At 39.9% G+C, this 27,573-nt stretch overlaps 2 protein-coding genes across 2 annotated transcripts in view; one reads left to right on the top strand and one right to left on the bottom strand.

Annotated features, from left to right (window-relative positions):
* The window catches only part of IFT57 (intraflagellar transport 57), a 69,150-nt gene extending 53,114 nt beyond the window's left edge, over positions 1-16,036 (bottom strand). The window contains exons 1-3 of the mRNA XM_065913725.1: positions 15,710-16,036; positions 12,470-12,632; positions 11,627-11,745 (exon numbers count right to left, since the gene is read on the bottom strand). Of these exons, the coding sequence (XP_065769797.1) occupies positions 11,627-11,745; positions 12,470-12,632; positions 15,710-15,921 (494 nt within the window). The 5' untranslated portion in view covers positions 15,922-16,036. The remainder of the gene's footprint in view (positions 1-11,626; positions 11,746-12,469; positions 12,633-15,709) is intronic.
* Positions 16,037-16,286: 250 nt separating this feature from the next.
* Positions 16,287-27,573, top strand: part of HHLA2 (HHLA2 member of B7 family) — a 148,475-nt gene continuing 137,188 nt past the window's right edge. Inside the window, 1 exon segment of the mRNA XM_065913563.1 lies at positions 16,287-16,420. The gene's annotated coding sequence lies outside the window, so the exon portion shown is untranslated.

Genomic DNA, 27,573 nt, shown 5'->3' with positions numbered 1-27,573 from the left:
CATGAGAGGCGAGTGAAAAACGGAACGTCTCAGCAGGGCAAAGACACAGCTGAGCGCCTGAGTACAAGCTCAAGTGTGCTGAGTCACACGTGGGTTTTCCACATCCTCAACCCCTGCACTGGTCAAAGTCAGCTGTGCATCTCTCTCGTCCCTCCTCATCCCCCTCTCTCTCTTGCCCTCATGCGAGCTCTCTCTCTAACATACCTGCGCTCTATTCAATCGAGCAGCAGTACCATGACAATATAACTAGCAACCTATGGATGAACACTGAGATTAATTTTAGTTTCCTTACTAGACAATATTGCAAAGATCATCCTTATACATCAAGTATAAAGGCTGGGCCAACAACTGTGTATGTTTTATTGTTTTGTTCAATTTTACTAAAAACAACTTCTAAAATGTCACCCTAATTTAAACTTCCAACAGCAGTGACGGCTCTTCCATACATTTGCCAATATGGTAAACAAACTTCAATTTTTGACAATCATCTAAGGGAAAAAAATCCCACTCTTGTTTTAATTGCATTTCTTTCACATGAGAGTGGTTGAACGCCTTTTCATGTTTTAACTGGTTATGTGGTTTTCAGAGAAATGCCTATCAATGCCCTCTGCTTTTGTGTATATTAAGAAAATTAATACTTTGCCTAAACCTGTTAAGATATTTTTCTTAGCTTATTACCTAAATATTAGCTATTCAGGACTGTTATAATTATTATTACATAGACTTTGCAACATTTTCTTGCATGAATCCTACTTTTCACACCATATATCTAACATCCCTTCACGGATCACAGTCTTGCTGTGACAAAGGGGCTTGCATAACTCAAAGAAGCTATGAATCATGCCGTGCAGGGCCAACCAAGATGGACAGGTCATAATGAAGAGTTCTGAGAAGACATGGTACACTGGAAGAGGAAATGACAAAACCACTCCAGTATTCTTGCCTTGAGACCCCATGAACAGTGTGAAAAGGCAAAAAGATAGGACACTGGGAGATAAACGCCCCAGGTGAGAAGGTATCCACTATGCTACTGGAGAAGAAAGGAGGGCAATTACTATTAGTGCCAAAAAGAGGGAAGTGACTGGGCCAAAGCAAAAACGATGCATAGCTGTGGATATGTCTGGTGGTAAAAGTAAAGTCTGATGCTGTAAAGAACAACACTGATAGGAACCTGGAATGTTTGTCTCATGAATCATGGTAAATTGGGCTTGGTCAACTTACCATCTTGTGAGGTCAAGTAGAAGACGGCAAGATTGAACATCTACATCTCAGGAATCAGTAATGGACAGGCATAGGTGACTTTAATACAGAGGATCACTATATCTACCACTGTGCACAATAATTCCTTAGAAGAAATGGAGTAGTCCTTCTAGTCAACAAGAGTTCAAAATGCAACACTTCAGTACAAACTCAAGAACAACAAATGCTGTAGATTTGTTTTCAAGGCAAGTCATTCAACATCACAGTAATCCAAGTCTATGCCCCAACCACTGATGCTGAAGAAGCTGAAGTTGACCTGCTCTATGAAGACCTACAACGCCTTCTGGAACACCAAAAAAGATGTCTTATTCATTATAGGGGATTGGAATGCAAAATTAGGAAGTCAAGACATACCCAGAATAACAGGCAAGTATGGCCTTGAAGTTCAAAATGAAGCAGAACAAAGGCTAACAGAGTTTTGTCAAGAGAGTATGCTGGTCATAGCAAACACCCTTTTTCAACAATATAACAGATGACTCGGGCTGTTCTTTGCAACCAAAAATGGAGGAGCTCTATACAGTCAGCAAAAACAAGACCTGGAGCTGACTGTGGCTCAGATCGTGAGCTCCTTACTGCAAAAGTCAGACTTAAATAGAAGAAAGTAGGGAAAACCACTAGGCCATCCAGGCATGACCTAAATCACACCCCTTATGTTTGTACAGCAGAGGTGATAAATAGATTCAAGGGATTAGATCTGATATACAGAGTGCCTGAAGAACTATGGATGGAAATTTGTGACATTGTGCAGGAGGCAGTGACCAAAACCACACCAAAGAAAAAGAAAAAAAAAAAAAGCAAAGTGGTTGAGGAGGCTTTACAAATAGCTGAGGAAAGAAGAGAAGTGAAAGCAAGGAAGAAAGGGAAAGATATACCCAACAGAGTATATCTTTGAAGGCAGAGTTCCAGAGAGTATCAGCGAGAAATAGGAAGTCCTTCTTAAGTGAACAATGAAAAGAAAGAGGGGAAAACAATAGATGGGTAAGACTAGAGATCTCTTCAAGAAAACTGGAGATATCAAGAAAACAAATCATATAAGGATGGAGCAATAAAAGACAGAAAAGTTAAGGACCTAACAAAAGCAGAAGATACTAAGAAGAAATGGTAAAAATACACAGAACTATACAAAAAAGGTTTTAATGATCCAGGTAACCATGGATGGTGTGGTCACTCACCTAGAGCCACAAATCCTGAGTGTGAAGTCAAGTGACTCTTAGAAAGCATTATTATTAACAAAGCTGGTGGAGGTGATAGAATTCCTGTTAGCTACTTAAAATCCTAAAACATGATGCTGTTACAGTGCTGCACTCCACACATCAACAAATTTGGAAAACTCAGCCATGGGCACAGGACTGGGGAAGGTCAGTTTTCACTCCAATCCCTAAGAAGGGCAGTGCCGTACAACTACGGTACAACTGCGCTCATTTCACATGTACATGATCAAAGTACCATACAACTGCACTCGTTTCACATGCTAGAAAGAGAGTGCTCAAAATATTTCAACCTAGGCTTTAGCAATATGTGAATCAAAAACTTACAGACGAATATGCTAGGTTTCAAAGAGGTAGAGGAATGAGAGATCAAATTGCCAACATTCACTGGATAATGGAGAAGGGAGAAAGCAAACGAGTTCCAGAAAAATATCTGCTTCTGATTATTTAATTTATATGCAGAGTTTGGTTCAGTTCAGTCACTCAGTTGTGTCAGACTCTTTGCAACCCCATGGACTACAGCAGGCCAAGCTTCCCTGTGCATCACCAACTCCTGGAGCTTGCTCAAACTCATGTCCACCAAGGCAGTGATGCCATTCAACCATCTCATCCTGCTGGCCTCTTCTTCTCTCACCTTCAATCTTTCCCAGCATCAGGGTCTTTCTAATGAGTAAGCTCTTCGCATCTGGTGGCCAAAGTATTGAAGCTTCAGCTTCAGCATCAATCCTCCCAATGAATATTCAGGACTGATTTCCTTTAGGATGGACTGGTTGGACCTCCTTGCTGTCCAAGGGACTCTCAAGAGTCTTCTCCAACAACACAGTTCAAAAGCATCAATTCTTCTGTGCTCAGCTTTCTTTATAGTCCAACTCTCACATCCATACTTGCCTACTGGAAAAACCATAGCTTTGACTATGACTATACAGACCTTTGTCGGCAAAGTAATGTCTCCGCTTTTTAATATGCTGAATAGGTTGGTCATAGCTTTTCTTCCAAGGAGCAAGTGCCTTTCAATTGCATGGCTGCAGTCACCTTCTGCAGTGATTTTGGAGCCCCCCAAAATAAAGTCTGACACTGTTTCCACTGTTTCTCCATCTATTTGCCATGAAGTGATGGGACCAGAGGCCATGATCGTCATTTTCTGAATGTTGAGTTTTAAGCCAACTTTTTCACTCTCCTCTTTCACTTTAATCAGGAGGCTCTTTAGTTCCTCTTCACTTTCTGCCATAAAGGTGGTGTCATCTGCATATCTGAGGTTATTGATAATTCTCCCAGCAATCTTGATTCCAGCTTGTGCTTCCTCCAGACCAGCATTATCATGATGTACTCTGCATATAAGTTAAATACGCAGGGTGACAATATTCAGCCTTGACGTACTTCTTTCCCAATTTGGAACCAGTCTATTGTTCCATGTCCAGTTGTCACTGTTGCTTCTTGACCTGCATACAGGTTTCTCAAGAGGCAGGTCAGGTGGTCTGGTAAAGAGATGGTATATCCCATCTCTTTAAGAATTTTCCAGTTTGTTGTGATCCACATAGTCAAAGGCTTTGGCAGAGTCAATAAAGCAGATGTTTCTCTGGAACTCTCTTGCTTTTTTGATGATCCAACAGATGTTGGCAATCTGATCTCTGGTTCCTCTGCCTTTTCTAAATCCAGCTTTAACATCTGGAAGTTCTCGGTTCACCTACTGTTGAAGCCTGGCTTGGAGGATTCTGAGCATTATTTTGTTAGTGTGTGAGATGAGTGCAAATGTGCGATAGTTTGACCATTCTTTGGCATTGCCTTTCTTTGGGATTGGAATGGAAACTGACCTTTTCCAGTCCTGTGGCCACTGCTGAGTTTTCCAAATTTGCTGGCATATTGGGTACAGCACTTTCATAGCATCATCATTTAGGATTTGAGATAGCTCAACTGGAATTCCATCACCTCCACTAGCTTTGCTCATAGTGATGCTTCCTAAAGCCCCCTTGACTTCGAAATCCAGGATGTCTGGGTCCAGGTGAGTGATCATGCCATCGTGGTTATCTGAGTCATCAAGATCTTTTTTGTGCAGTTCTTCTGTGTACTCTTGCCACCTCTTCTTAATATCTTCTGCTTCTGTCAGGTCCACACCATTTCTGTCCTTTATTGTGCCTATCTTGCATGAAATGTTCCCTTGGTATCTCTAATTTTCTTAAAGAGATCTCTAGTCCTTCCCATTCTATTGCTTTCCTCTATTTCTTTGCATTGATCACTGAAGATCACTTTCTTATCTCTCCTTGCTATTCTTTGGAACTCTGCACTCACATGGGTATATCTTTCCTTTTCTCCTTTGCCTTTAGCTTCTCTTCTTTTCTCAGCTATTTGTAAGACCTCTTCAAACAACCATTTTGCCTTTTTGCATTTCTTTTTCTTGAGAATGGTCTTGATCACTGCCTCCTATACAATGTCATGAACCTCCATCCAGTTCTTCAGGCACTCTATCAGATCTAATCCCTTGAATCTATTTGTCACTTTCACTGTATAATCATAAGGGATTTGAATTAGGTCAAACCTGAATAGTCTAGTGGTTTCCCCTACTTTCTTCAATTTAAGTCTGAATTTGGCAATAAGGAGCTCATGATCTGAGCCACGGTCAGCTCCCAGTCTTGTTTTTGCTGACTGTATAGAGCTTCTCCATATTTGGCTGCAAAGAATATAATCAATCTGACTTGGTATTGACCACCTGGTGATGTCCATGTGTAGAGCCTTCTCTTGTGTTGGAAAGTAAAAGGAAGAACTGAACACTTATTTCTCCACCAAGATTAATGACACATAGGGTATTGAATCAAGATGCCAGAGCAACAGGATGTGCAGTTAGCTCATCCTGCGAGGGCACCAAAATCGGAACTAGCTCTTACACTACCATCAACAGAACGCTGGAACCCACCAGAAAAAGATACCCCACGTCCAAAGACAAAGGAGAAACCACAACGAGATGGTAGGAGGGGTGTAATAATGATAAAATAAGATCCTATAACCACTGGGTGGGTAACGCACAAACTGGAGAACAATAATACCAACCAAGTTCTCCTACTTCTGTGAAAGTTCTGAGCCCCAAGGCAGGCTTCCCAGCCTGGGGGTCCAGCAATGGGATTAGGAATCCCCAGGGAATCGGACTTTGAGGGCCAGCACAATTTGATTATAGGACTTTCACAGGAGTGGGGGAAAGAGAGACTCCACTGTTGGAAAACAGAAACAAAACCCTCTGCACACCAGGGCCCCCGGGAAAGGAGCAGTAACGCCATGGAGACTGAAACAGACCCTGCCAGAGTTGACGGGCCTTCTTTGGAGGCGCGTGCCAGCAGTGGTCCACTGTAGGGACTCGCGGCAGCAGTCGAGGGAGGTGCCCCTTGGGTGAGTCCTCTTGGAGAGCTCCCTTAACCCTAACATAGAGCCTACAGGCTCCAGGCCTGGGGTGCCTCAGGCCAAACGATTAACAGAGAGGGCATGCAGCCCTACCCCTCAGCAGACAATCAGATTGAAGTCCTCCTGAGCTGGGCCCTGTCCACCAGAGCAAGACCCAATTTTTCCCACTGCCAGTCCCTCCCATCAGGAAGCTCACACAAGCCCCTTAGCCTCATCCACCAGAGGGCAAGCAGAAGGAGCAAGAAGAACTACAATCCTGCATCTACCAGGATGAAAAAACCACATAACAGAAAGTTAATCAAAACGGAAAGGCAGAGGGTTACGCCCCAGATGAAGGGACAAGATAAAACTCCAGAAAAACAACTAAATCAAGTAGAGATAGGCAACTTTCTAGAAAATGAATTCAGAGTAATGATAGAAAGATGATATAGGAAGATCTCAGAAAAAGAATGAAGATGCAAGAAATCTTTACCAAAGCCCTAAAAGAACTAAAGAACAAACGAACAGAGATGAACAATACACTAAAAGGAATCAACAGCAGAATAACTGAGGCAGAAGAATGGATAAGTGACCTGGAAGAAAGAATGGTGGAAATTACTGCCACAAAACAGAATATATAAAAAAGAATGAAAAGAAATAAAGACAGCCTAAGAGACCTCTGGGTTAACATTAAATGCACCAACATTATAGGGGCCCCAGAAGGAGAAGAGAGAAAGAAGACTCAAGGAAATATTTGAGGAGATAATAGCTGAAAACTTCCCTAACACGGGAAAGGAAACAGTCAAACAAGTCCAGCAAGCAACCACAGAAAGTCTCAGGCACAATAAACCCAAAGAGGAACACACCAAGACACACAGTAATCAAAAAGACAAAAAAATTAAAGACAAAGATAAAATATTAAAAGCAACAAGGGAAAAGTGACAGATTACTTACAAGCAAGCTCCCATAAGGTTATCAATTGGTTTCTAAACAGAAACTCTAGGAGACAGAAAGGAGTGGCATATTTTTTTTTGGCATATATATTTAAAGCACTAAAAAGAGAAGAGAACCTACAACCAAGAATAGTCTACCGAGCAAGGTTCTCATTCAGATTCAGATTTGAGAATCTGAATGAGAGATCAAAAGCTTTACAGACAAGCAAAAGTGAAGAGGATTCAGCACCATCAAACCAACTTTATTTACAACAACTGCTAAAAGAACCTCTCTAGGAAGGACACACAAGAGAAGGAAAGATCTACAGAAAATAAACCCAAAACAATTAAGAAAATGGTAACAAGATCATGTTGTGTTAGTCACTCAGTCGTGTCTGACTCTTTGTGACCCCATGAACTGTAGCCTGCCAGGCTTCTCTGTCCATGGAATTCTCCAGGCAAGAATACCGGAGTGGACTGCCATTCCCTCCTCCAGAGAAACTTCCCAACCCAGGGATCGAACCCTGGTCTCCTTCCTCACAGGCATATTCTTTACTGTTTGAGCAACAGGGAAGTCTCCAACAGGATCATACAGATCAGTAATTATCTTACATGTAAATGGATTAAATACCAAAGTACAGAGACTGGCTGGTGGATGAAAACATGGGCATGCATGCACTTGCACTTACCTCATCAGTCTCCTTAACTCTCTAGAGTGTATGTAATTATTATATATTGTTAGGTTAAGCATGTTTTCATTATGTCTTGCAACTGTAATTATCTTTTATTTTTTGTCTGGCTATTGATTATGAAAACTGATAAAAGTCGTCTACTATTGTGATTGTGATTATTTAACTATTATCCCTTTTAATACCACTGCATCATGATTGGTCAACAGAAAATAACAGAATTCTATATCACTAAAACTACCATTTAATAGGAAAACCTAGAATCACTTTTTAAAATCCAGACGCACATTAGAATTATCTTGGAATTTTTTGAAAAAATAGAAATGCCCAGCTACTGTTTTTTCTCCAAAGTTCCAGATATGATTCTAATGAGCAGTCGTGCTTAAAAACAACTGGACTATATAATGATCTTAAAAAAAAAGAAATACACGCTACTGGAGCTGAAGTCTGAGTAGAGCCTCGTGGTCCTCCCACACACGCTGATGTGATTGCTTAGGGGAAGGGTAATACTGTATTAGTGATGATTCCCAGGCAAGAAAAATGTGCCATTAAACCACTGTGAATCTCATGAATAGGTTATTCTTGGAAGCCTGACTGTACTGTGGATTGTCATTCACGCCTCAACCTTCAAGAACATGCCTCGATTAAAAGCATTAATAAGAAGAAAGCTATAGGATCATCTTCACTGGAGGAACCTGAGCTGGACCTTGAGCTCAGGATAACTTCACTTGTCCAGCAAACAAAGCCTGCTCTTTCTTAACTGCCTTTCTGTGGACAAAATTTATCTGTCTGCTAGAACACATCCCATTGGTAAAGATATAGCTCAAGCCTTGAACACAAAGATTATATGCCAATGTCATGCGTTACTTTAATAGTTGCACCCACTTACTGATAGATTGTGACAAGGCTAATGATAGACTGTGATGTGGAACAACTTCTTGCATCTGGGGAACCCTGCATATTGGAGAACTCCATCAACTATTGTGAATGGACTGTTTTCCCTAAAACCTACAGTATGTTTTTTGAAATCACTCCTCAATTAGTATTATAACTGATGATGTAAACATTAGCTCCATGTATCACTTAGGAATCCTTCTCTGGATACTTAATACATGTTGATCTTTTATATTGGAAGAGGACCACCTATTATTCCTGCCCACCCCCGCCATGAAAATGTAGGTGTTACCGGATTCAATGTTATTTCCTACTCTGTCTGTTCCTAATATTAGCTTTTCCTTAGAACCCCTACATAAGATTTAGCAAGGAACAAAAGCATTAGAAGATTTCATAAGCTGTGCTTAGTCGCTCAGTCGTGTCCCACTCTTTGCGACCCCGTGGAATGTAGCCCGCCAGGCTCCTCTGTCCTTGGGGATTCTCCAGGCAAGAATACTGGAGTGCGTTGCCATGCCTTCCGCTAGGGGATCTTTGCAACCCAGGGATCGAACCCAGGTCTCCTGCATTGCAGGCAGATTCTTTACCAGCTGAGCATAGGAAAACACAATTGTATACTGATAGAATATTTTACGGTTTTACTACTATCAGAGCTGATAAGTTAATGGATATAGGAGTTAACGTACAAAAATATACCTCTCATTCATGGTGGGACTTTTCCTTTACTACATCCCCTATCACTCAGAAATGGTTTTTTCCACTGTTTAACTCACTGTTTTTTTTGTTTCTTTTGACTGTTTCGAATTGTTATTTGACCTATAGAATTAACAAGACTGTTCATGTTATTTTGCCTTATTCTTATGCTCTAAAGTATAAACAATCCTGAGGCTATTAAGGACATTAAAATGCAGGAAGCTTTGGTTCAGGCTTCAGAAGCACGAGAGAGCAGGTCTCTGACCTTGCTTCTGATGTGCCTGGCCACAGCCTATATTCCATGGTTGTCTGTAAGCACAGCTAGTCAGGCAGCACTTGAAATAAGAAAGGGAGTGGCCCTGGAATTATTGAGCTCCTGGAGGCCTGGCCAACCGTGCCCAGGGCGTAATGGAATCCCGTGACTCGTAAGATAAAACAAACAGCACTGTAAAAGTGGTAACATAAAACCGAGCTTCATTCTTGCACACATACTGATGACAATGTTAGTTTGCACCCTGGGATTATAAGCAAAACCCCCTGAAACTGCAATTTGAAGTCTCGGCTGTGGCGTGGACATACTTTTCCCAGTTGGGACTCCAGGCTGCTATTATTTGGAACTTCCCAGCATGCTGTTTAAGTTCTGGATGTTGGTTGGCCTAATTTGGGGATGTATGCGCTGTTACACTTCTTTATTGTTTCTATTTCTCTTTCCTTTTAATTACTGTATATTGAAATTAAGTTAAATAATCCTCTATCACATACCGAAATGTTTAATGCTTTAAAAAAGGATTAATGACACATATTTCTTACATTAAAAATATTCAGAAGTATCTACATTTATTTCTGGAAACTTATAAAAATCCATACCTCAGAAAGGTTAACAAAAAACAAAAATTGACATTTAATATGAAGGAAGGAAAGTACTACATACCAAATCAATCTTAAATTGATAAATTTCCTATTTTTGTTTTTACTAATTAGAATCAGATTATATCTTAAAGGCAGTATTTTCCTAGGATTTCTATGTTTTCTAGGGTTTATTTTAGCATATTTAGACATATAAAATAATCATATACAAACATGTAGCTTGTCACTTACATATCACATAGCTGATATGTAATTCTGATTTTCAATGTTTTTCTAATCTGATTTTCAATGTTCCCTCCTCCTTCCCTCTCCATGTATATATGGTCCCTATAAATTATCCAAATTACAACATGTGGCCAAGAATAAGATATACTAAGAAACAAAGGAAGTGCCAAATTAAATAGTAGTTGAAATACTAATAGCTCCTGAATTTAGAATCCATTGGGCAATACATTTAAAAATTTATAAAAATTACAAATGTAGGATATCTTGTAACTTTTCATAGAATCTAATAAGGAAGTAATGTGGATCATATACTCATTCTCCATACTGCACTAAGTCCTAATGTTTGAGTTGGAGCATATGCAATTGCCACTCTTTTTTAATTAAAAAATAGACGAATATCTGTAATTTCATATGGTTCAACTTGATGATAACTTAAGTCAAGTAAGTTTTTAAAAGTATTCATTAATAGAGAGTAGATGGTTTTCCTGAGTTAATGTAATTGGATATTCATTAAAATCTGTTGTTGTTTAATTGCTAAATTGTGCCCAACTTTTTTGCAGTCTCGTGGACTGTAGCCCCCCAGGCTCCTCTGTCCAAGGCATTTCCCAGGCAAGAATACTGGAGTGGGTTGCCATTTCCTTCTCTAATACATTAAAAGATTGAAATAATATACACACCTTTCCAAGAAATTAGTTCTAATCCAAAATCACTATTTGCTCATGTTTTTACCTAAATAATGCCTTCCATAATTTTTAGCCTATCAATAATCTCCATCACCAAAAGACAAAATTTATATATTTTCTAATTATAACATATACAAATTGACAGTTTCTAAATATTTTATCTCCTCATCCATGTGGTCAACATTTGTTGAGTATCTATGATATACCAAATGCTATGCTAACTCCCATACAAAGATTTCATAATTTCTAGAAGGAAACTCAGATCTGTAAACAAATGACTTTAATACCATGGTAAAGATATGGCAACAGAAACAAATATAAACAATATAAACAAATCACAGATCAGAGAAAGAAGTAATGAACAATATCTAACAGTGTCTTCTTTAGCACTATAATTGCCTCATCACTATAAACAAGGAAAAAAATCCCACTTGAAATACTCTATTAATTTTCATTTTTTTTCCTTAAATTTGTAGGCTATCAGTTACTTCCCATGTATATACTATCTTCGCTTGTATAAATAAATATATTCAAATAAACTTCAAAAAATATACTAAATTGACTAGGATATAGTTATAGTTAAATCTTTAATAATTATATATTTGGATTGGGAAGGGGCACAGTAGCAGATCTGGTTTTGAAGATACTAGATATTCCAATTTGTCCATACTGACTTTTCTAATTACCTGTGGCATTTTCAGTTTAACGCTCAAAAGGAAACACTTCCTACCAGTTCAGTTATATAGCTCTGAACAGTTAGAAGAAAAAGCTATGCATATAAAATTACTATTGCCAGGTTGGGTAATTTTTACCTTTTCCAAGTGAAACCAATATATTTTAATGCTTCTTCAGCTAAACAGTCAAGAACATAGCATACATGCTCTCCATAACCCGACTTTAATTTTGAGGGAGGAAAATCTGCAGTTCTTCCCTGAAATACAAAAGATAAACTGGGTATTATTTGTTATTTATATTGCAAATGTCAAAATATTTTACCCAAAGTACTGCTGAATAAATGTATCACTTCTTGATTCTTCAAATGATTTAAAATAACTGTAATTACATTGCTTCTCAGAAATCCATCTTTTTAGTCTTCTTTTAAAAATCTATTGGTACATAAATACAAAAGGAAAATGAAGATGTTTTATTGTCAAAAGTATCAAATTAAAAGCCAATAGTATCAAATTAAAAGGCAATAACCTCATGACAGCAGAACAAATCACTTATGTTATTAGGGTGAAAAATCAGCAAAACCACTAGATTGGTATCATATTGTTAAAGAACTATGTGAAGGATGAAGTGATTCACTTGTCAAAAATTAATAATGTGTGTGCCAAAAATTCTTACTGCTTGTCCCCAGGAAAAGTCAGAAATGAAAAGTACCACTGCTATCATGGTCTATTAAATCAAAGCTCCTTTTCAAAATACAGTGTTTCAGCTTTCTAATTTTTAATCATTTTTTAGAGGAGAACTAAGTATCCATAAATTCATCTCTGAGACATATCAACATCAATAATGAACACACACTGAACACACACACATAGTTATTCACAGAGAATTCCTCTAAAAGGCTAGCATTTATGTTGCTGACTTATCAGTATTAAAAATGTCCTAACTTGCAAACATGCAGAAAGAAGGCAGTTGTTTATACTTACAAATGATCGAAGCTCAGAGAGTATGTTAGATATTATTGCATTAGGGTCATCATATTCTTGAGGCTGCTCAAAAGGGCGTCCAGCTTTGTTAATCAGCCAGGCAGCAAGGGTGCAAAACATGTAGAACTGTTCCCCAGGGTTGGTAGGTAGTGCAAAATAGTGTCTGTTCCAAAACAAAGGAGGAGAGCAGAATATGAAATACTGCAAACAAGTCCACAGTAGCCAAAGGAACAAAATCCGAAACTGCCAAAGGATTTTTTGTCTCAATGACTTTAACATCAAAAGACACCGACAATTCACTCTGGGGTTTCTAGTAACCCACCACACTCTTATACCAAAGATTTTAACCAACAGGATAAGGGCAATTTCTACTGGACACAAAATATTAGTTCAAAGACTTTAACCCAGAAAATGCACTGATGAATGTAAAACTTTGAACAAAATCATGTATGTGTCAGGATAATTAATAAGAGAATATCTCCCGAAATGGTAATTTGAAATTTAAAAGACTCTTGGAGTTTAAATAAAGATCGTAAAGATTATTTACTATGTATTTTTACTTTTTTTTTATACAGTGTCACTATTAATCTTTACTTACTGTTTCTAACCTACCCACCATGTTAAACAGTTGTTCTCAAATTGGCTGTATACTGTATACTGTTCTCAACTGGCTGAATCACTTGAAGAGCTTGTTAAACTACTGCTACCTGACTAAACGTTGCTTCTTATCTCACAAATTAAATCAAAACTTTTGGGAGTGAAGTCCAGAGTAGATATGTTTCAAAAGCTTCCGAGATGTTCTAAGGTTCAGCCAGGATTAAGAACCACTGCCTGTGTATCATATCCCCAGTCAAACAAACATTTGTGAACTTTAGGCTAAAGCCCCTAGCCTCCTAAAAATAGCCTTATGAGGACCAACATGATTGACACCTAACTTATAAGGAATAAAACCTGCAAGCCACAGCATTTGCTACTTTGATCAAAGACCTTATTTTGCTTTAATGTGAAGCTATTACTATTGTTTATAATTAGATTTATAGATACTATAACTATTTTTCATAAGAATCAGCAATCTACTCCTTCCTGATTTTTTTTCCTTCCCAATTTTTTTTTCATATAGGATAAGTTTAAATGTTCTAGAAGATAACATCTGGGAGGGAAAAAGGTCATGAAGTCCTTTCAAGTAGGTATATGTTCACCCACTGCTAATAATTCATTTTTTCCCCTTATTAGCTGATGATAACTCCAGGACAGAGGAATGGATACTGATAAGATACTGTAGACCCAGGACAGTTCAGTTCAGTCGCTTAGTCATGTCCGACTCTTTGTGACCCCATGGACTGCAGCACACCAGGCTTCCTGGTCCATCACCAACTCCTGGAGTTTACTCAAACTCATGTCCATTGAGTTGGTGATGCCATCCATCCAATCATCTCATCCTCTGTTGGCCCCTTCTCCCACCTTCAATCTTTCCCAGCATCAGGGTCTTTTCAAATGAGTCAGCTCTTCGCTTCAGGTAGCCAAAGTACTGGAGTTTCAGCTTCAGCATCAGTCCTTCCAATGAATATTCAGGACTGATTTCCTTTAGGATGGACTGGCTGGATCTCCTTGCAGTCCAAGGGACTCTCAAGAGTCTTCTCCAACACTACAGTTCAAAAGCATCAATTCTTCTGTGCTCAGCTTTCTTTATAGTCCAACCCTCAAATCCATACATGACTACTGGAAAAACCATAGCCTTGACTAGACAGATCTTTGTTGGCAAAGTAACGTCTCTGCTTTTTAATATGCTATCTAGGTTAGTAGTTCTCAAACTTAGGTGGGCATCAGAATCACCTGGAAGGTTTGTTGCAAAAACAGACTTCTACGCCTCACCCCCTTGGATTTCTGATATACTGGACTCAAGAAAGGGCTTGTAGGATTAACTTCTAATAAGTTCCCAGATGATGCTGATGTTGCTAATCTGTTCACCATACTTTGAGAACCTTTAAACTAGGATATCTCCATGCAAATCCATGACTCAAAGTACCCTGCTGAACTTCTGAGGAAATAACTGAGATTGTTATCAACAGAATCTTAAAGCCAATTTATTTTCGTTTGAAAAATATACTTGAAGAAAAAAATCACATTTTTATTAACAGAAAGTGTTGTTTATATTATGCTCTTCATTTAAGTAATAACTTCCAATCTTACAATTTATATCATGGATCAAGCAAAATTATTTCTTCCTCTAACTTTTCTTCTATTATGGACTGGCTTAGCAATATGGGCAGTTTACATGAAGACAACATTATCTTCTAATGGAAGTTACTGAAAGAGAGTAAGGAATGACAGTTTAAATGTCAAGGTAAATAATTTGAAATTAATTTGAGCTTAGGTATAGCCATTGGGAGAAACTACTACAGATTCTTAAACTAAACTGCCTCTTACACAATTAAACAAACACAAAAATTTAATACAAAAAATTATATAAATATTACTGTGAAGGAAATCTACAAAATTTATGAGGCCTATCACTAGGCTACACTGATTTAAAGAGAAAGTGCTGGCTGCCCATCATCCTCAGCAGCTAATACCAGCCACGGCTTCAAAATACGATGGACTTTTCCCCCAAGAGAACAGAGCAGAACTTCAGGTTCTGTGAAAAAGAGACAATTCCATTGTCACTTCATTGGTCCTGTTCACTCCTCAGTTTCCAAAAGTACTGTTAGTGCAAAGACAGAAGTCTTTTCAAAGACAGCAATTAGCGAACAAGTTTATTAACCACTTATGAAATGCACAGGAAGGTGTCAGGTACGCAAGTTACAAGTTGCAGGGACAAATTCTCGAAAAGGAAAACAAAAACGAGAGGCAGATCTAAACTGATTATGGCATTCATCTTTGAGGATGAGATCATGAGTGACTGCAGTACTTTTTTACACATTGTAAGTTTTCTGAGTTTTCTAGGAGGTTCTTTTATTATGTTTACAATCAGAAAGAAAAAAAAAAGCTTGCGTTTTATGGAGCTGCGTGAGTGCTCTAGGCGAGCTGCCTTGCAGTCCTTTCTGAAGTTCCAAAACTTTACTCTCCCCACAAAAATACCAAGCCTAAACTCCGTGAGCAAGCCGGCCCTCCGTCGCCAAGTTTGGGTGAAGTGCTCCTGGCTGCTTGGTAGCCCGCGCTCGGAGCTCCGCCAAAGGCCGGAGGAAGGCTTCTCCCAGGGCCCAGCCGGCATCCAGGCGCTCGGGGGACGAGGGCACCCACCTGGACGGGGGCTTCAGGTTGCTCTTCCGGAGGAGATCCTCCTCATAGCGGAGCAACTTCAGCTTCTCCACCAGGTCCTCCATCACCACGAACATGTGGTAGGCCGCGCCGGGCCCCCGCTCCACGACCACCTCCCCCGCCCCTTCGCCGCGGGACCGAGACGCCTCATCCTCCAAACCCGACGGGGTGACCACGGCGGCGGCGGCTGCCATCACGGAACAGACCGAAAGAGCCCAGCGCGAGGTCTGACCCAGAGACCCCCGCGGCCTGCGCTGGCGCAGCCGGGACCAGCGCGGCCGGTTACCCAGGCGACGCGGGCACAGCGACCACAGGAAACCTAGACTCCGCCCCTTCCCCGCTCCGCGTTCTAAATTCCCTCCAACCAGGGCGCGCTTCCTTGAGGGCGTCACGCCTGGCTCCTGCGCCTCCCCCGCCCCTTCCCCCGCCTTGGGGAGGCGGGGTCTGAGGCAGCCCCGCCCCGTGGGCGTGGCGTTCTCCTAGTCACGTTGGGCCACGCCTCCTGCCGCTTCATTTTGAAGAGTGAGGCTCCGCGGGCGATTCTGCTGTTTTCTTGATGGTCCTTAGCAGGCTCTAGGCGATTTGGAACGGTCGTCAAGGGCCCCTGAGTCGGCGTCTGAGTCAGCTGGTAGCAGATAAAAAGATTAAAGAGAGAGGAAGGCGCGCAGTATTGAAGGCTACCATAGCCCACTGGTATCTTTTTTATTTTTCTTTTCAAAATTGAAAGTTTCCACAGTTGTAAAGATAGTCGATAGCATAGGTTTCCTTTTACTTAAGGAGTTTTCCAAAGAGAATTTTCCTTATTTTTCTTAATCTTTCTCTCATTCGGGAATGCCGTATTTGATTTAACAGTGTATTGCAAGATTTGAAGTATTATAATTCTCTCCTGTTACTCCAGGGATGGGAAAAGTTGTTGGTTGGGAGGGGAAGAAGAAAGGCAGAGGATAAGCAGGAAGGAGGCATAAGAAAGGATTTGTTGTACCGCAGGAACTCAAGTCCTGCTGCTTAATCTTTCAAGCCCATTACATGTTGTGTAAAGTTTTGGGGTGCCTTGTTAAAATAACAAAAGAGATGATCTTGAGAGGAATTCTCTGCCCTGTAGCTCTAAGTGTGGCTAAAGACAGAATGTTACTACGGTACTTTGCAGTGTTGACCTGGAAAACACCAACACAAGGAAGGGGGCGTAACTGACTGTTTTACAGGTCTCAACAAAGGCTTGTCTATCAAGCAGTTTTCCTACCAGCTATCTAAAAAATCAGGCAAGTGGTAGATGCTGGGGTTTCCTGGGAGATGAAAACTTTCGGCAAGAGGTTGAAACTATGTTTGTGTTTATGTGATTTTTGATCTCTACTTTTTATCTGCTACTAGAAAATACAGAGGCCCATTTTTTGACAGAGCTGAAGTTTGAAATTTATTTGTACCATCTTTTTGTTAGAAAAATGGGCAGAAGAGCATTTCCCATTTTTATATCAATCTAGACCTAACTTGTTTCTGAGATTTACAGAGGATCAGAGTGAAAAATCAGAAAGGCAAATACCTTTGCCTACTTACTGAGGAAAATAAATACATAAAATAACTGATTTATATAGAAAATAGCCCAAAGGGGGAGACCACTTTAAAAATAAATAGCATTGTTTGCCTATTGCAGGTTATTAACAGCTGCTTTTAATAAAAATGAGTGGGAAATTTGGATTTGATTCCACCCCACTGCCAAAACCCCACTGCCAAATTGTTGTTTTTCTTTTCCTCCTTAGAACAGTGGTTCTCCCCGATATATACCAACAGCAATCACTACATGTGTGTGCAAGGGATATTATATGTCTGTGTAACTTTCAGAGAACAAGATAGATGAGTAGTCTTTTAGGATTGGGAGAAAAAAGTTAAAGCTCAGTCATGTGCTTGAGCGACTAAACACAGCGCAAATGCTTTGAGGTCTTTGATTAGCAAGTAACCTGTGGCTTTTTAAGATGCCTCTCAAAACTGTCAGACTTTACAGGTAAATTTAGTATAATCAAGATGTTTACTTGAAGGCAGGCTGCTTACATAAGATATTCTGACATTTTCAGAAAATTATATATAACACTCAGAATGAAGCAGTCAAACATTGTTTTCTGGCTGACAAGAAATTCTCCAACAACATATGTATTTTGATTGGAGATGTTTGCTAGGGATCGGGGGGAGAATCTCTTCCAGAACCTAGCCATTTCCTTCCCAAGTACAATGCTGATACACTTTGGCTTGAAACCAGTATGAAGAATTCTTTCCCCCTTAATTATGTGAAGAATAAAAATAATGAGATGAAAATATAAACTGTTCACTAGTAGCTGTCACAGAAAAAAATGAAACAAACGAAAAACCAAGTGTTCAAGGCTGAACATATTTTTCCCACAGGGGAAAAAAAGATAGGAAAGAATACTCTGAAATACTATTTCATTTTTATAAGCCTTAGAGATTATTTTTGCTGAATTTTTGTTTACCCACAATAGTTTAACACTTCAGGAGGTCTTTTGCCTGATGGAAGAAGTTCCCTTCCCTTCAAATCCTCCTCCAGCTTTCTCCGCCATCCAAAAGTTTTGGGGTACATTTGTGTTAGTATTTTGGTAGGACCTGCTCACTGATTGCGGAGTTAAATAAGAGCTTGAAAAGAATAGGATGTTGCAGCATGTGAGTACTTTCAAGAATTTTAAAGATTTATCCCTCATTGTATGTGTTGACCACAATTAAGAGCTGGGCTTCTAACTTTGACTTTTATTTCTTGCAAACTGCCTGTGAAATGATAGAAGGTACTTTTTAAGGCCCTTAAGATAGTGCTGTGAATGGGTTAATCTCTGAAAACTGAAGAGCATTCCAATCAAAGGTGATTTAAGCTAAATGGATTTCCCTGAAAGGTAGCAAAGCTAGGGGTGAAAAGGAGGCGGGTTCAAAGATGGAGGAAGGCTTTCCAGCTGCATCTCCAAATATAAGAAGTCCTCCAAGAAGATTCAGCAGACTTAAAGAACAAAGTTGCTTTGTTTTATAAATGGCTTAGTACCACCCATTCAGGATGTTAAAAACTTAGAAAGCCACTAACTGAATAAAACTTCTTAACCTGATAGAAAGTATTGGCCAAAAATCTAGAAGGAAAAAAGTAACATTTAAATGTGAAGCATTAGGTGCAAAGTCTTTTAAAGTCAAAACCAAAGTGAAGATATATACTCTTGAAAACTGTGCTAGAGATCAGAAAATTTACTTAAACCAAAAACCTCAGAAACAAACTATATATAGCACCCAGGAATAAGTCTGTCATGATGATTACAGAGTAATTGTTAAAGGCTTATAAAGTCCAAATAGGGATATAATATTCATCAATAAGAAAAATCAGTTTATCTTTAACCTATTCCATAAACTCAGTGCAGTTGCAACTAAAATTTCATGAGGGCTGATACTGAAACTCATGTAAGAGTAAAGAAGTGTGAGGAAGAAATCAGTAAGTTCCCTAATAAAATATATAATTTAAAATAATGGCATCTCAGGAATAAATAGAAAATAGCCTGGAAACAGGTGAGTTTATATGAAAATTCAGTATATGATAAAGTTGGTGTTACCAGCTAGTGGAGAAAGATAAACTATTCAATAAATGCTGTTGAAGCTATGGATTATCTATATGGAAACAAAATTACATCTCTGAATTCCAGCATATAAATTCCATATGGACTGAGGATGTAAATGTGAAATACTTGTAGGATGGTTAGAAGGAAGCAAAATAATTTCAATGTAAAGGAGGGTTTTTTGAAGGAAATAAAGAATAAACTTAAATGAGAAATTCTTCAAATTTTAAGAAATTAAATACCAAAGAGGACTCTAAACAATAGAGATACTTGTGATCTATTTAATGTCAATGGATTGGTTCCAAGGACACACGAAGATGATAGGTCATTGTAAGGCCTCTTTGCCACGTTGGAGACTTTTAGAAGTATCCTTTTAAGTCTGGATTTCTTGACCTTAGCGTGGTTGACATTTTAGGCTGGACAGCTCTTTGTTGTTGGGAGCTAGTCTGTGCATTGTAAGATTTTAACAGCATCCTTGGCCTCTACACACTGGAGGCTAGTAGCACCCATCCATAACTGTAACAGCCAAAAATCTCTCTAGACATTGCCTGCTGGCCCCTGGGTGATAGTAGGCCCTGGTTGAGAACCACTTCTCTGGATACATGGGGTGAAACAGCTAATGCCTTTATAAAAACCAGGGGGTTAAAGGTAAATGAGTGGCTGAGTGATGTGTGTATGTGGGATGGGGAATGGCTATAGTGAACTAGAAAACTCAGAAACCATCTCAAGGAGGGGACTTTTTTGTCATATAGGAATTCAGCTCAATTTTGCTGTGTTTTATGATTTTACAAGGATCTGAACTTGGGTTTGTATGTCACTGAGATCCTAATGATTTTGAGGGTGACCTAACACAGAAAATATTGTTTCAGGGACTACGTTAGTTGTTAAATATATTTGGTTTATTAATACATTGAAGCTCAAAATGAGAAGCCTTATTCTTGTATTTTGATATTCAAATCTTATTAAATTTGTGAAAGTGAAGTCGCTCAGTCGTGTCCGACTCTTTGTGACCCCACAGACACCAGACTTCTCCATCCATGGGATTTTCTAGGCAAGAGTACTGGAGTGGGTTGCCATTTCCTTCTCCAGGGAATCTTCCAAGTACAGTAAATTTGTTACAACAGTTTAATGAGGGAATTTACAACTTAAATTCCTATAGAGGTATTAAACTGTAAGAAACATAAGCTTATTACATTGTTTTGATATTATCTGATGAACTATTGCAGATGCTATAAAATCTCCTGAATCTGAAAGTAAAAAGTGGGAGAGGATGGAAATAAGTTCTATTAAATATTCCAATACTGTTCGTAAAGGAGGTTTCAATGTAAACCAAAAGTCTAAATCAGTTACTTTTCTCTAACAGGCTAAACTTTCAAACATTAGATACTTACATATCAAAGAAACACACATTATTCTTTAACATAATTATACTACTGTAGGTTTGACTTTCATCATTACTTACCCACTTGGCAACCAATCATCCTTACCTGAACCTGTAAAATTTCCCATCCAGTGTACCAATTTCTGGATGAGAGATACAAGAGATTCTTGCCCAAAACACCATAGGACTCATCAAGTCCTAACTTGCTGTAACAAACTCCCTAACTTAGAAGTGAGTAGTTTTGTAACCCATTTCCCTGGATTTACTTCTTTTTTTTTAGTTCTCTACTAAATGGAAGGAGGTCTTCTAACTCCCCCAAGATTATAAATAACTGTTTCAGCTAACTTTGGCTTTCAAGATAGATAAATGTCATCCAATTACATTCTCTGTATTTCAAGACTCTGCTCTCTGGTTTCATTTTCTTGGAGGAGAAACGAACTGCATGGTGAACTGAGCTCCATTTCTTCCCTCTGTGTAGATGATGGGGGTGTTTACTGAAGGGTTTCAGCAGACACGTGTGTGCTGTGGGAGGGATGTGGAAGATGATTATATTTGCATCTTTGAGTATTCAGGCAATATTGTAGAGGAGGGACTACTGATTTGGCAATTTGAATAGCCAGGTGAGAGATGGTTCTGAACTGGGATGAGGGGCAATTAGAATGGTGAGAAAATGATAGTTAAATATGTGGAAGGAGGTTCAACAGAACATAGTAATGGGCACCATGGTGTGTTCCCTGTGGCACAAACGGCAGCATAGGATGTACCCACTGTGGGGCGGGAAGGCTAGTCTTTATGCCCTTTTCTCCCTGGTTCATCGGCTGTAGGCTGTCCGCATACATCTCTGGGTGAGGTGGCATCTACTGGCAAGGGTGATTTTCTGGAAAAGAATGCAGCTGTGAACAGTGAGCCCCCAATGTTCATAGCACCTGGGGAATGCATATATCAGCCTGGTGAAAAGGGGCATGGACAAGCGCTGGCGACTTTTACTGCCATAGTTGACATTAACATGCAGCATTTCTGAATTTCTTATGTGGATCTGAAGTAGGGAAGATGGTCCTAAGCTTTTTTATTTTTTTAAAGTCTGCTAAAGATTGGGGAGGGATTGGGGGCAGGAGGAGAAGGGGACGACAGAGGATGAGATGGTTGGATGGCATCACCAACTCGATGGACATGGGTTTGAGTGAACTCCGGGAGTTGGTGATGGACAGGGAGGCCTGGCGTGCTGCGGTTCATGGAGTCGCAGAGTTGGACATGACTGAGCGACTGAACTGAACTGAACTGAAAGATTGATCAGCTATAGTATATACTGTCAGATGGGAAAATAGGTAAGTAACTCTGCAAATATTGAAACATTCATTCTAGTTTCTTGATATAGTGTTCTATTGCATCATATATGTTAGTAACACTTAATTTGATATATATTGGGTACTAACAAGAAGGATTGATCGGATTTGTCAGAGTTTTGAAGGTTAAGTTGGAATAGGTTTATTCTTTAAGGTCTACATTGAGATGATTCAATTTATTTTACAGTCTGGGACAGCATCTTTTCCCTCAAGGAAAAAATTAAATTCAAGATGGAGATTAAATAACAAATGTCACACAAAAAAATCATTCTTAATAGGGGTCCCTAGAGTCTAATGAAAGCAAAATCTGCTAGATGCCACCCTTTCATTGTGTAACCATAAGTGGCTGCTCACGACTCAAAAGCTAACAAAGAGGCTGGGTTTGCTTTATTTTGGATCCTGGCAACCGGTGGAGGGTGGAAGGCAGACGCCTGCCCAAAGGCCTACGCCCCTCCTCCCCCACTGACAACCCACGGGCAGGAGCTTTTATAGGCTGAGGAAAGGGGCTCCAACCAGACCCAGCACGGCAGCCTTGACTGTCATCCTGAAATTGGCCATCAGTGGCCTGACCGGCATTATCTTGATCATTTTAAATACAGTGAACCTTCAGTTCCAGGATGGGTTTGTTTCCATCTCTTTGAGTTTTGGGGATTGTGGCAGCTTTATATCGTGGCCACAGTCTGGTCTTCGCGTAGTTAACTTCTACCACCTGGTGGAGGATTCAGTATCTGTAAGACTGAATATGGCTCAGAATATTGTCTGTAGCCCTTGATGAGGAACTAAAGGTCCTTGATTATGCTTGCATTATTATGACTTTATCTTCTTTGACTGTTTACCTTTGTTTCTGCACTTTCTCACTTCTCTGATTAAATGTACTCTCTGGCTAAAGTTTTCCCAGAGACAAAGACAAAAACCAGAGGATATAGGAATGCAGGACCATGGGATCCCACTCTATTTCAGTAATATAGCTCTCCGCTGCAATACACAATACCTCAGCCATTCTGATGACGTTTGTCAAATAGTTTTAGCACCTTGTCTTGAGGTTCTGGAACCTGTTGCTCAAACCACAGGATACTAAAGCATTAAATCCAAACACCTTATCTTTATTCCTAGCTGTTCAGTGGAAACGATGTCCTACTCCATACCTACATATTTTGCTGCCTGAATAGAACAACTAATCCATTCTGCTTTTGCATCTAGTGAGATTTTGACAATGAGAGAATTTTTTCTTCAGGTAAGAATGTGAAAGTCCAAACTAACTGATCTAGAGATCAGAATTTTGCTTTTGACAGAGTAGCTTCTAAATGTTTACACAGCAAATGTTTGAGCACGTGTCATGTGTTAGGCACTATGCTTGGGCGTGGTGATCCGAAGACTTAGGAACCTGGCCCCTGCTCAAGCAACTCATATGCCCATGTGGGATATATGTGTAAATTGGGAGGTGCAGTCTAGGATATGGAGAAGTAGAGGGTATTTTCGAAAAAGGCTCTCCAGACTTCTATCATCCCTCTCCACAAGGGTGAGTTGCTTGTGCCTCCTCTGTACATACTTTCTCTGGAGTCCCATTTTTCTCCTAGGCTCTGAAGGGTTGTAAGTTTTAGGGGAAATTGGTAGGAGAATTTATATAACTGAGGTAGATCTCTTGCCTGGAGAGGTCTGTGGGGGTTGATGCCCTTTAGCTGAAAGGTGCAGAGGGGCTGACCTGACTCTTTTTACTTGGGAACTTTAGCAAGGGGTCTGCCTATAGAGTCGGGTGTTTTCAATCTGAAGAATAACACACATCTATGTCCAGTTCACTCAGAAGTCAAACTGGAATGTGTGTAAGTGCATTCCAAAGCCCTCACCCCAATATGAAAATGTCAGTCACTCAGTCTGTCCAACTCTTTGTAACCCTATGGAGTGTAGCCCGCCCGGGTCCTCTGTCCATGGAATTCTCCAGGCAAGAATACTGGAGTAGGTTGCCATGCCCTTCTCCAGGGGATCTTCCCGACCCAAGGATTGAACCTAGGCCACTTGCATTGCAGGCAGAGTCTTTATCATCTGACCCAGGCCTGAATCAAGAGCATAAACTAAAAACTTTTTGTGACTTTCTAACATCGTACCATTTTCACTGTGCTTTATCTGCATGCCCCAATGTACATTTCAAAGAACTGTAGCTATAGAGGGCAGAGGACTACTTATAAACTCTGTATAAAACTTTTCTTCCTTCTCTGCAGTACCCCAAGGCAGTGTATGGATTTGTCATAGTTGCTTTCTGAGGAAGAATAAACAGTTGTGATGGTACACAGACTGTGTGGTTGTCTCAGCCGCCAGGAAGAATGGGGGACCTTCCCTACAGCTCCCATCTAGAGGAAGAGTTGATGGTTTCCCGTTCATCCCACAGAACTGCGAAAAGATGACTAGCCATCTGCCAGCTCATTCTTACCCTATTAATGTGGAATGTTTATACTTGGTCCATTTTCAAAGTTCAGACTTTGAACAGACTTCTCTTCTCTTATTCTCATACCTGTGGAAAAAGCCCTGTTTTGTGTGGCTTTAAAATTTACTCTCAGGTAGAACAAACCACCTCTAACCCTCTCAATCCCCTTGTTTCTGATATATTCTTCTTCCAGGTGAGCTATAAATTTGTTTAATGTTAAAATATGTACTCTTAGTATATTTTTTGTAACATTAAGTTTATCATCCAGGGATATAGCATATACTCTATTTAAATCTGTTCTATTTTCGACTTTTAAACTGACAGGTCATTTTAAAATAAATTCTTGCTGTTCTCCTTACGCTAGTAAGTTAGCATTGTTGAACATGGAAACTCCATATTTTGCTCTCCAAAGGCGAGGAAGGATTGTTACACTGCAAAAGATCCGAATCTCCTCAGCTTCTTGGAGGAAGAATAAGACTTCTGAAATGGGAAGCCAGAGCTTTTATAAGTAAAATTAGAAATGCCCCAGAGGATCTTGCTCTTTCAAAAGGAACACAAGTCCTTTTACAAAAGAAAAAGAAAAAGGTCTTTATTCTTGCTTGGCATACAATGTCGGCTTCCTTATATTTTCCCTGAAAATAGGGTCCTCTTACACATTGTTCCCAGAGTAATCTTTCTGAAATGCAAATATGGGCACATCACTGTCCTGCCTGACATCCATACCTGATCCTCCATTTGGGACAATATCCACATTTCTTAGCCTGCTATACAAGCCTCCGGGGGGCATATCTGGGCTTTGTAGAGCTTGAAGCTTATGGAATTTAGAGATGGGGATTCTTCCTAATATAAAGAAATATAAAATTTTGATTTCAAAATGAGCCTCAGGGCCTTAGAAGGGATAATGCAAGGGGCAATGCTCCTTGGAACATAAATTTTACTTATTTCCTAGTATATCTGCCTCTACTAAGGGAATTGATTTATCATCTCAAATGCGTTGCGGTTATCAGGTCAATAAATAATGACTAAGATAAAGTTTCCAGTAAGCTGAAGTTGAAAAGAACTTGTTCCTCTGCCCTTTTAGCTTCTTTGGCTGAGGCCCTGCTGACAAGACAGATTAACAAGAGAAAAATTAAACAGTTTATTAACATGTGCGGTGAGCTATATGCAGGAGAAACTCCGTGATGAGTAACTCAGAGGTGGTTAGAATTGGGCTCATGTAGTATTTTTGACAAAGGACAGTAAATATGTTGAGAAGAGATAAGACACGGGGAAGGGTTTTAAGCTCCCAAGGTAAATATATGGGGGAAACCAATGGAAGATAAGGGTTGTTTTGGTAAAGCATGTCATGTAGATTCTTCTCAGTGCTGGCTGGAGGTTGGAAGGCGTCTCCAGTGATTGAAGAGTCTAAGTTTAGTTTTAGGCAAATGTGGGGGAGGGCAGAGAGTTAGTTTTGGTGGGTTGTTTTTTTTTTTTTTTTTTTTGGCATCTGCTATTTCTCAGCCGTCTTCAACTCAAAACAATCTTTAAGTCAATGTGGCATATTTTAATGTGTGATATTCAGATCCCCTACAGCCTAGAGAGCTGACTCGAACTCAAGACCCAGAGACTGCATGTGGCAAGGATGGTTCTTGTTAACGAGATAGATTTTACACCCTTTCTATAGTCACTGCAATAAGGAAAATATTAAGCCGTAGTTTTCATACTACGTTTATTTCAAATAGATTCAAGTCCAACCCTTAAGTTGCCAAATTGCATTACTTAATAATTACTAAGTTACTTCCATCTGATTTGAGATTTTAGCCGTCTGCCCTCAGTAGTAACTAATGTCCTTCACCGATCCTTCAACCTGGTTGAAATATCTATCAGTCTTCTTGTCTGGGAGAGCCTCCAGTCTTAATGCTGTTTTGACCATGGCTGTTTAGATCCTGTATCTCTCCTGCCTTTATCTGCCTTTGTAGTCAGTACCGCCAAAGTCCTGCTCTGAGTAACTCCCTCACACCAATGATGGTTCTCAGTTGAGACTGAGAGTGTGGAATGGTGAGAATGGCTACACACATTCTCCTTGTTTCTTACCCCACGTGACCATCCTCTCCTCACTCTCTAAATTCTTGTGTTTCCTCTAGAGTTTCTTTTTAAAGATGGCAACGAATCCCTATTCCTTAGGTGACTTTTCTCTAAAGCACGTGTGTCAGTTTGAGTCTTTAAGGAATCAGAGGCCAAAATGAGATTGAACATGCCATCTCATTTACTAGTCTGTGTGCCTTGGCTGGGAAGTGGGAGGGGAACTGGCAGAGGCGGGTCAACACTCAGTCTCGGTGTAAGACTGATCTGTGTGCAGACTCAAGGGAAGAAAGCCTGTGTGGAAGTGCTCACACGTCGCTGGACGTGCAGCCCGAGGGCCTCCGTCAAAGCTGGAAGCCTTTTATGTCACCCTGTAAGTGGGTGGGGTGGAACATGTTGCTTTCTTCTTTGTGTAGAGAATGTAAAATATAGTGCTTTGTCTTCTTCCCTGGGACATGTCCCAGCATAGCTGTGATGACTGAATTCTTAAAACTTCGCTGCAGGGACGAGCACCGGAATGCCTCCGCAGGTCAGTGGATCCTGCAAGGAAGGGTGTAGAAAATCTGCAGCTTCGTGTTTTGCCATAGCTAGCTTCCTGGATTTATGTTCATCATAACACACTTCACTTGTGTTATAATTGCCCATTTACTTCTGTTTCCATCTTCCTTGTTCCTCTGCATCTGGCACACAGGTGCTTAATAGGCATTCAATTAACTGTTCCTCCCTTAAACCTGCTTCGGGAGCAAAACTATGTAGGATAATAAAATTATAAGTTCATGTGGTTCCAGTTGTATGATAAGAGTTAAGTCTTCTTTTCTTCCTCACCTGAATTAAATCTGGGATGGTGAAAACTAGGAATTTTCCAGATAACAAACTGCAGGGAACTATTTCAAGATTCTTCCTTTTTCTGAGGTGGTTGATACACATTTCAACTGTAGTCTAACATTTAATTCCAAAATAATAAAATCCTAGCTTGCCTCCTGAAATGGCCTTTCTAAACTGGGAATTAGGGAGCTGATTTTTCATCCAAAGGTAATTAAATGGCTTTAATAGGA

The sequence above is a fragment of the Muntiacus reevesi genome, chromosome 21, assembly GCF_963930625.1.
Source record: "Muntiacus reevesi chromosome 21, mMunRee1.1, whole genome shotgun sequence".
NCBI lineage: Eukaryota > Metazoa > Chordata > Mammalia > Artiodactyla > Cervidae > Muntiacus > Muntiacus reevesi.
The sequence above is the reverse complement of the archived record's forward strand: the minus strand, read 5'-3'. Positions and strand labels throughout refer to the sequence as shown.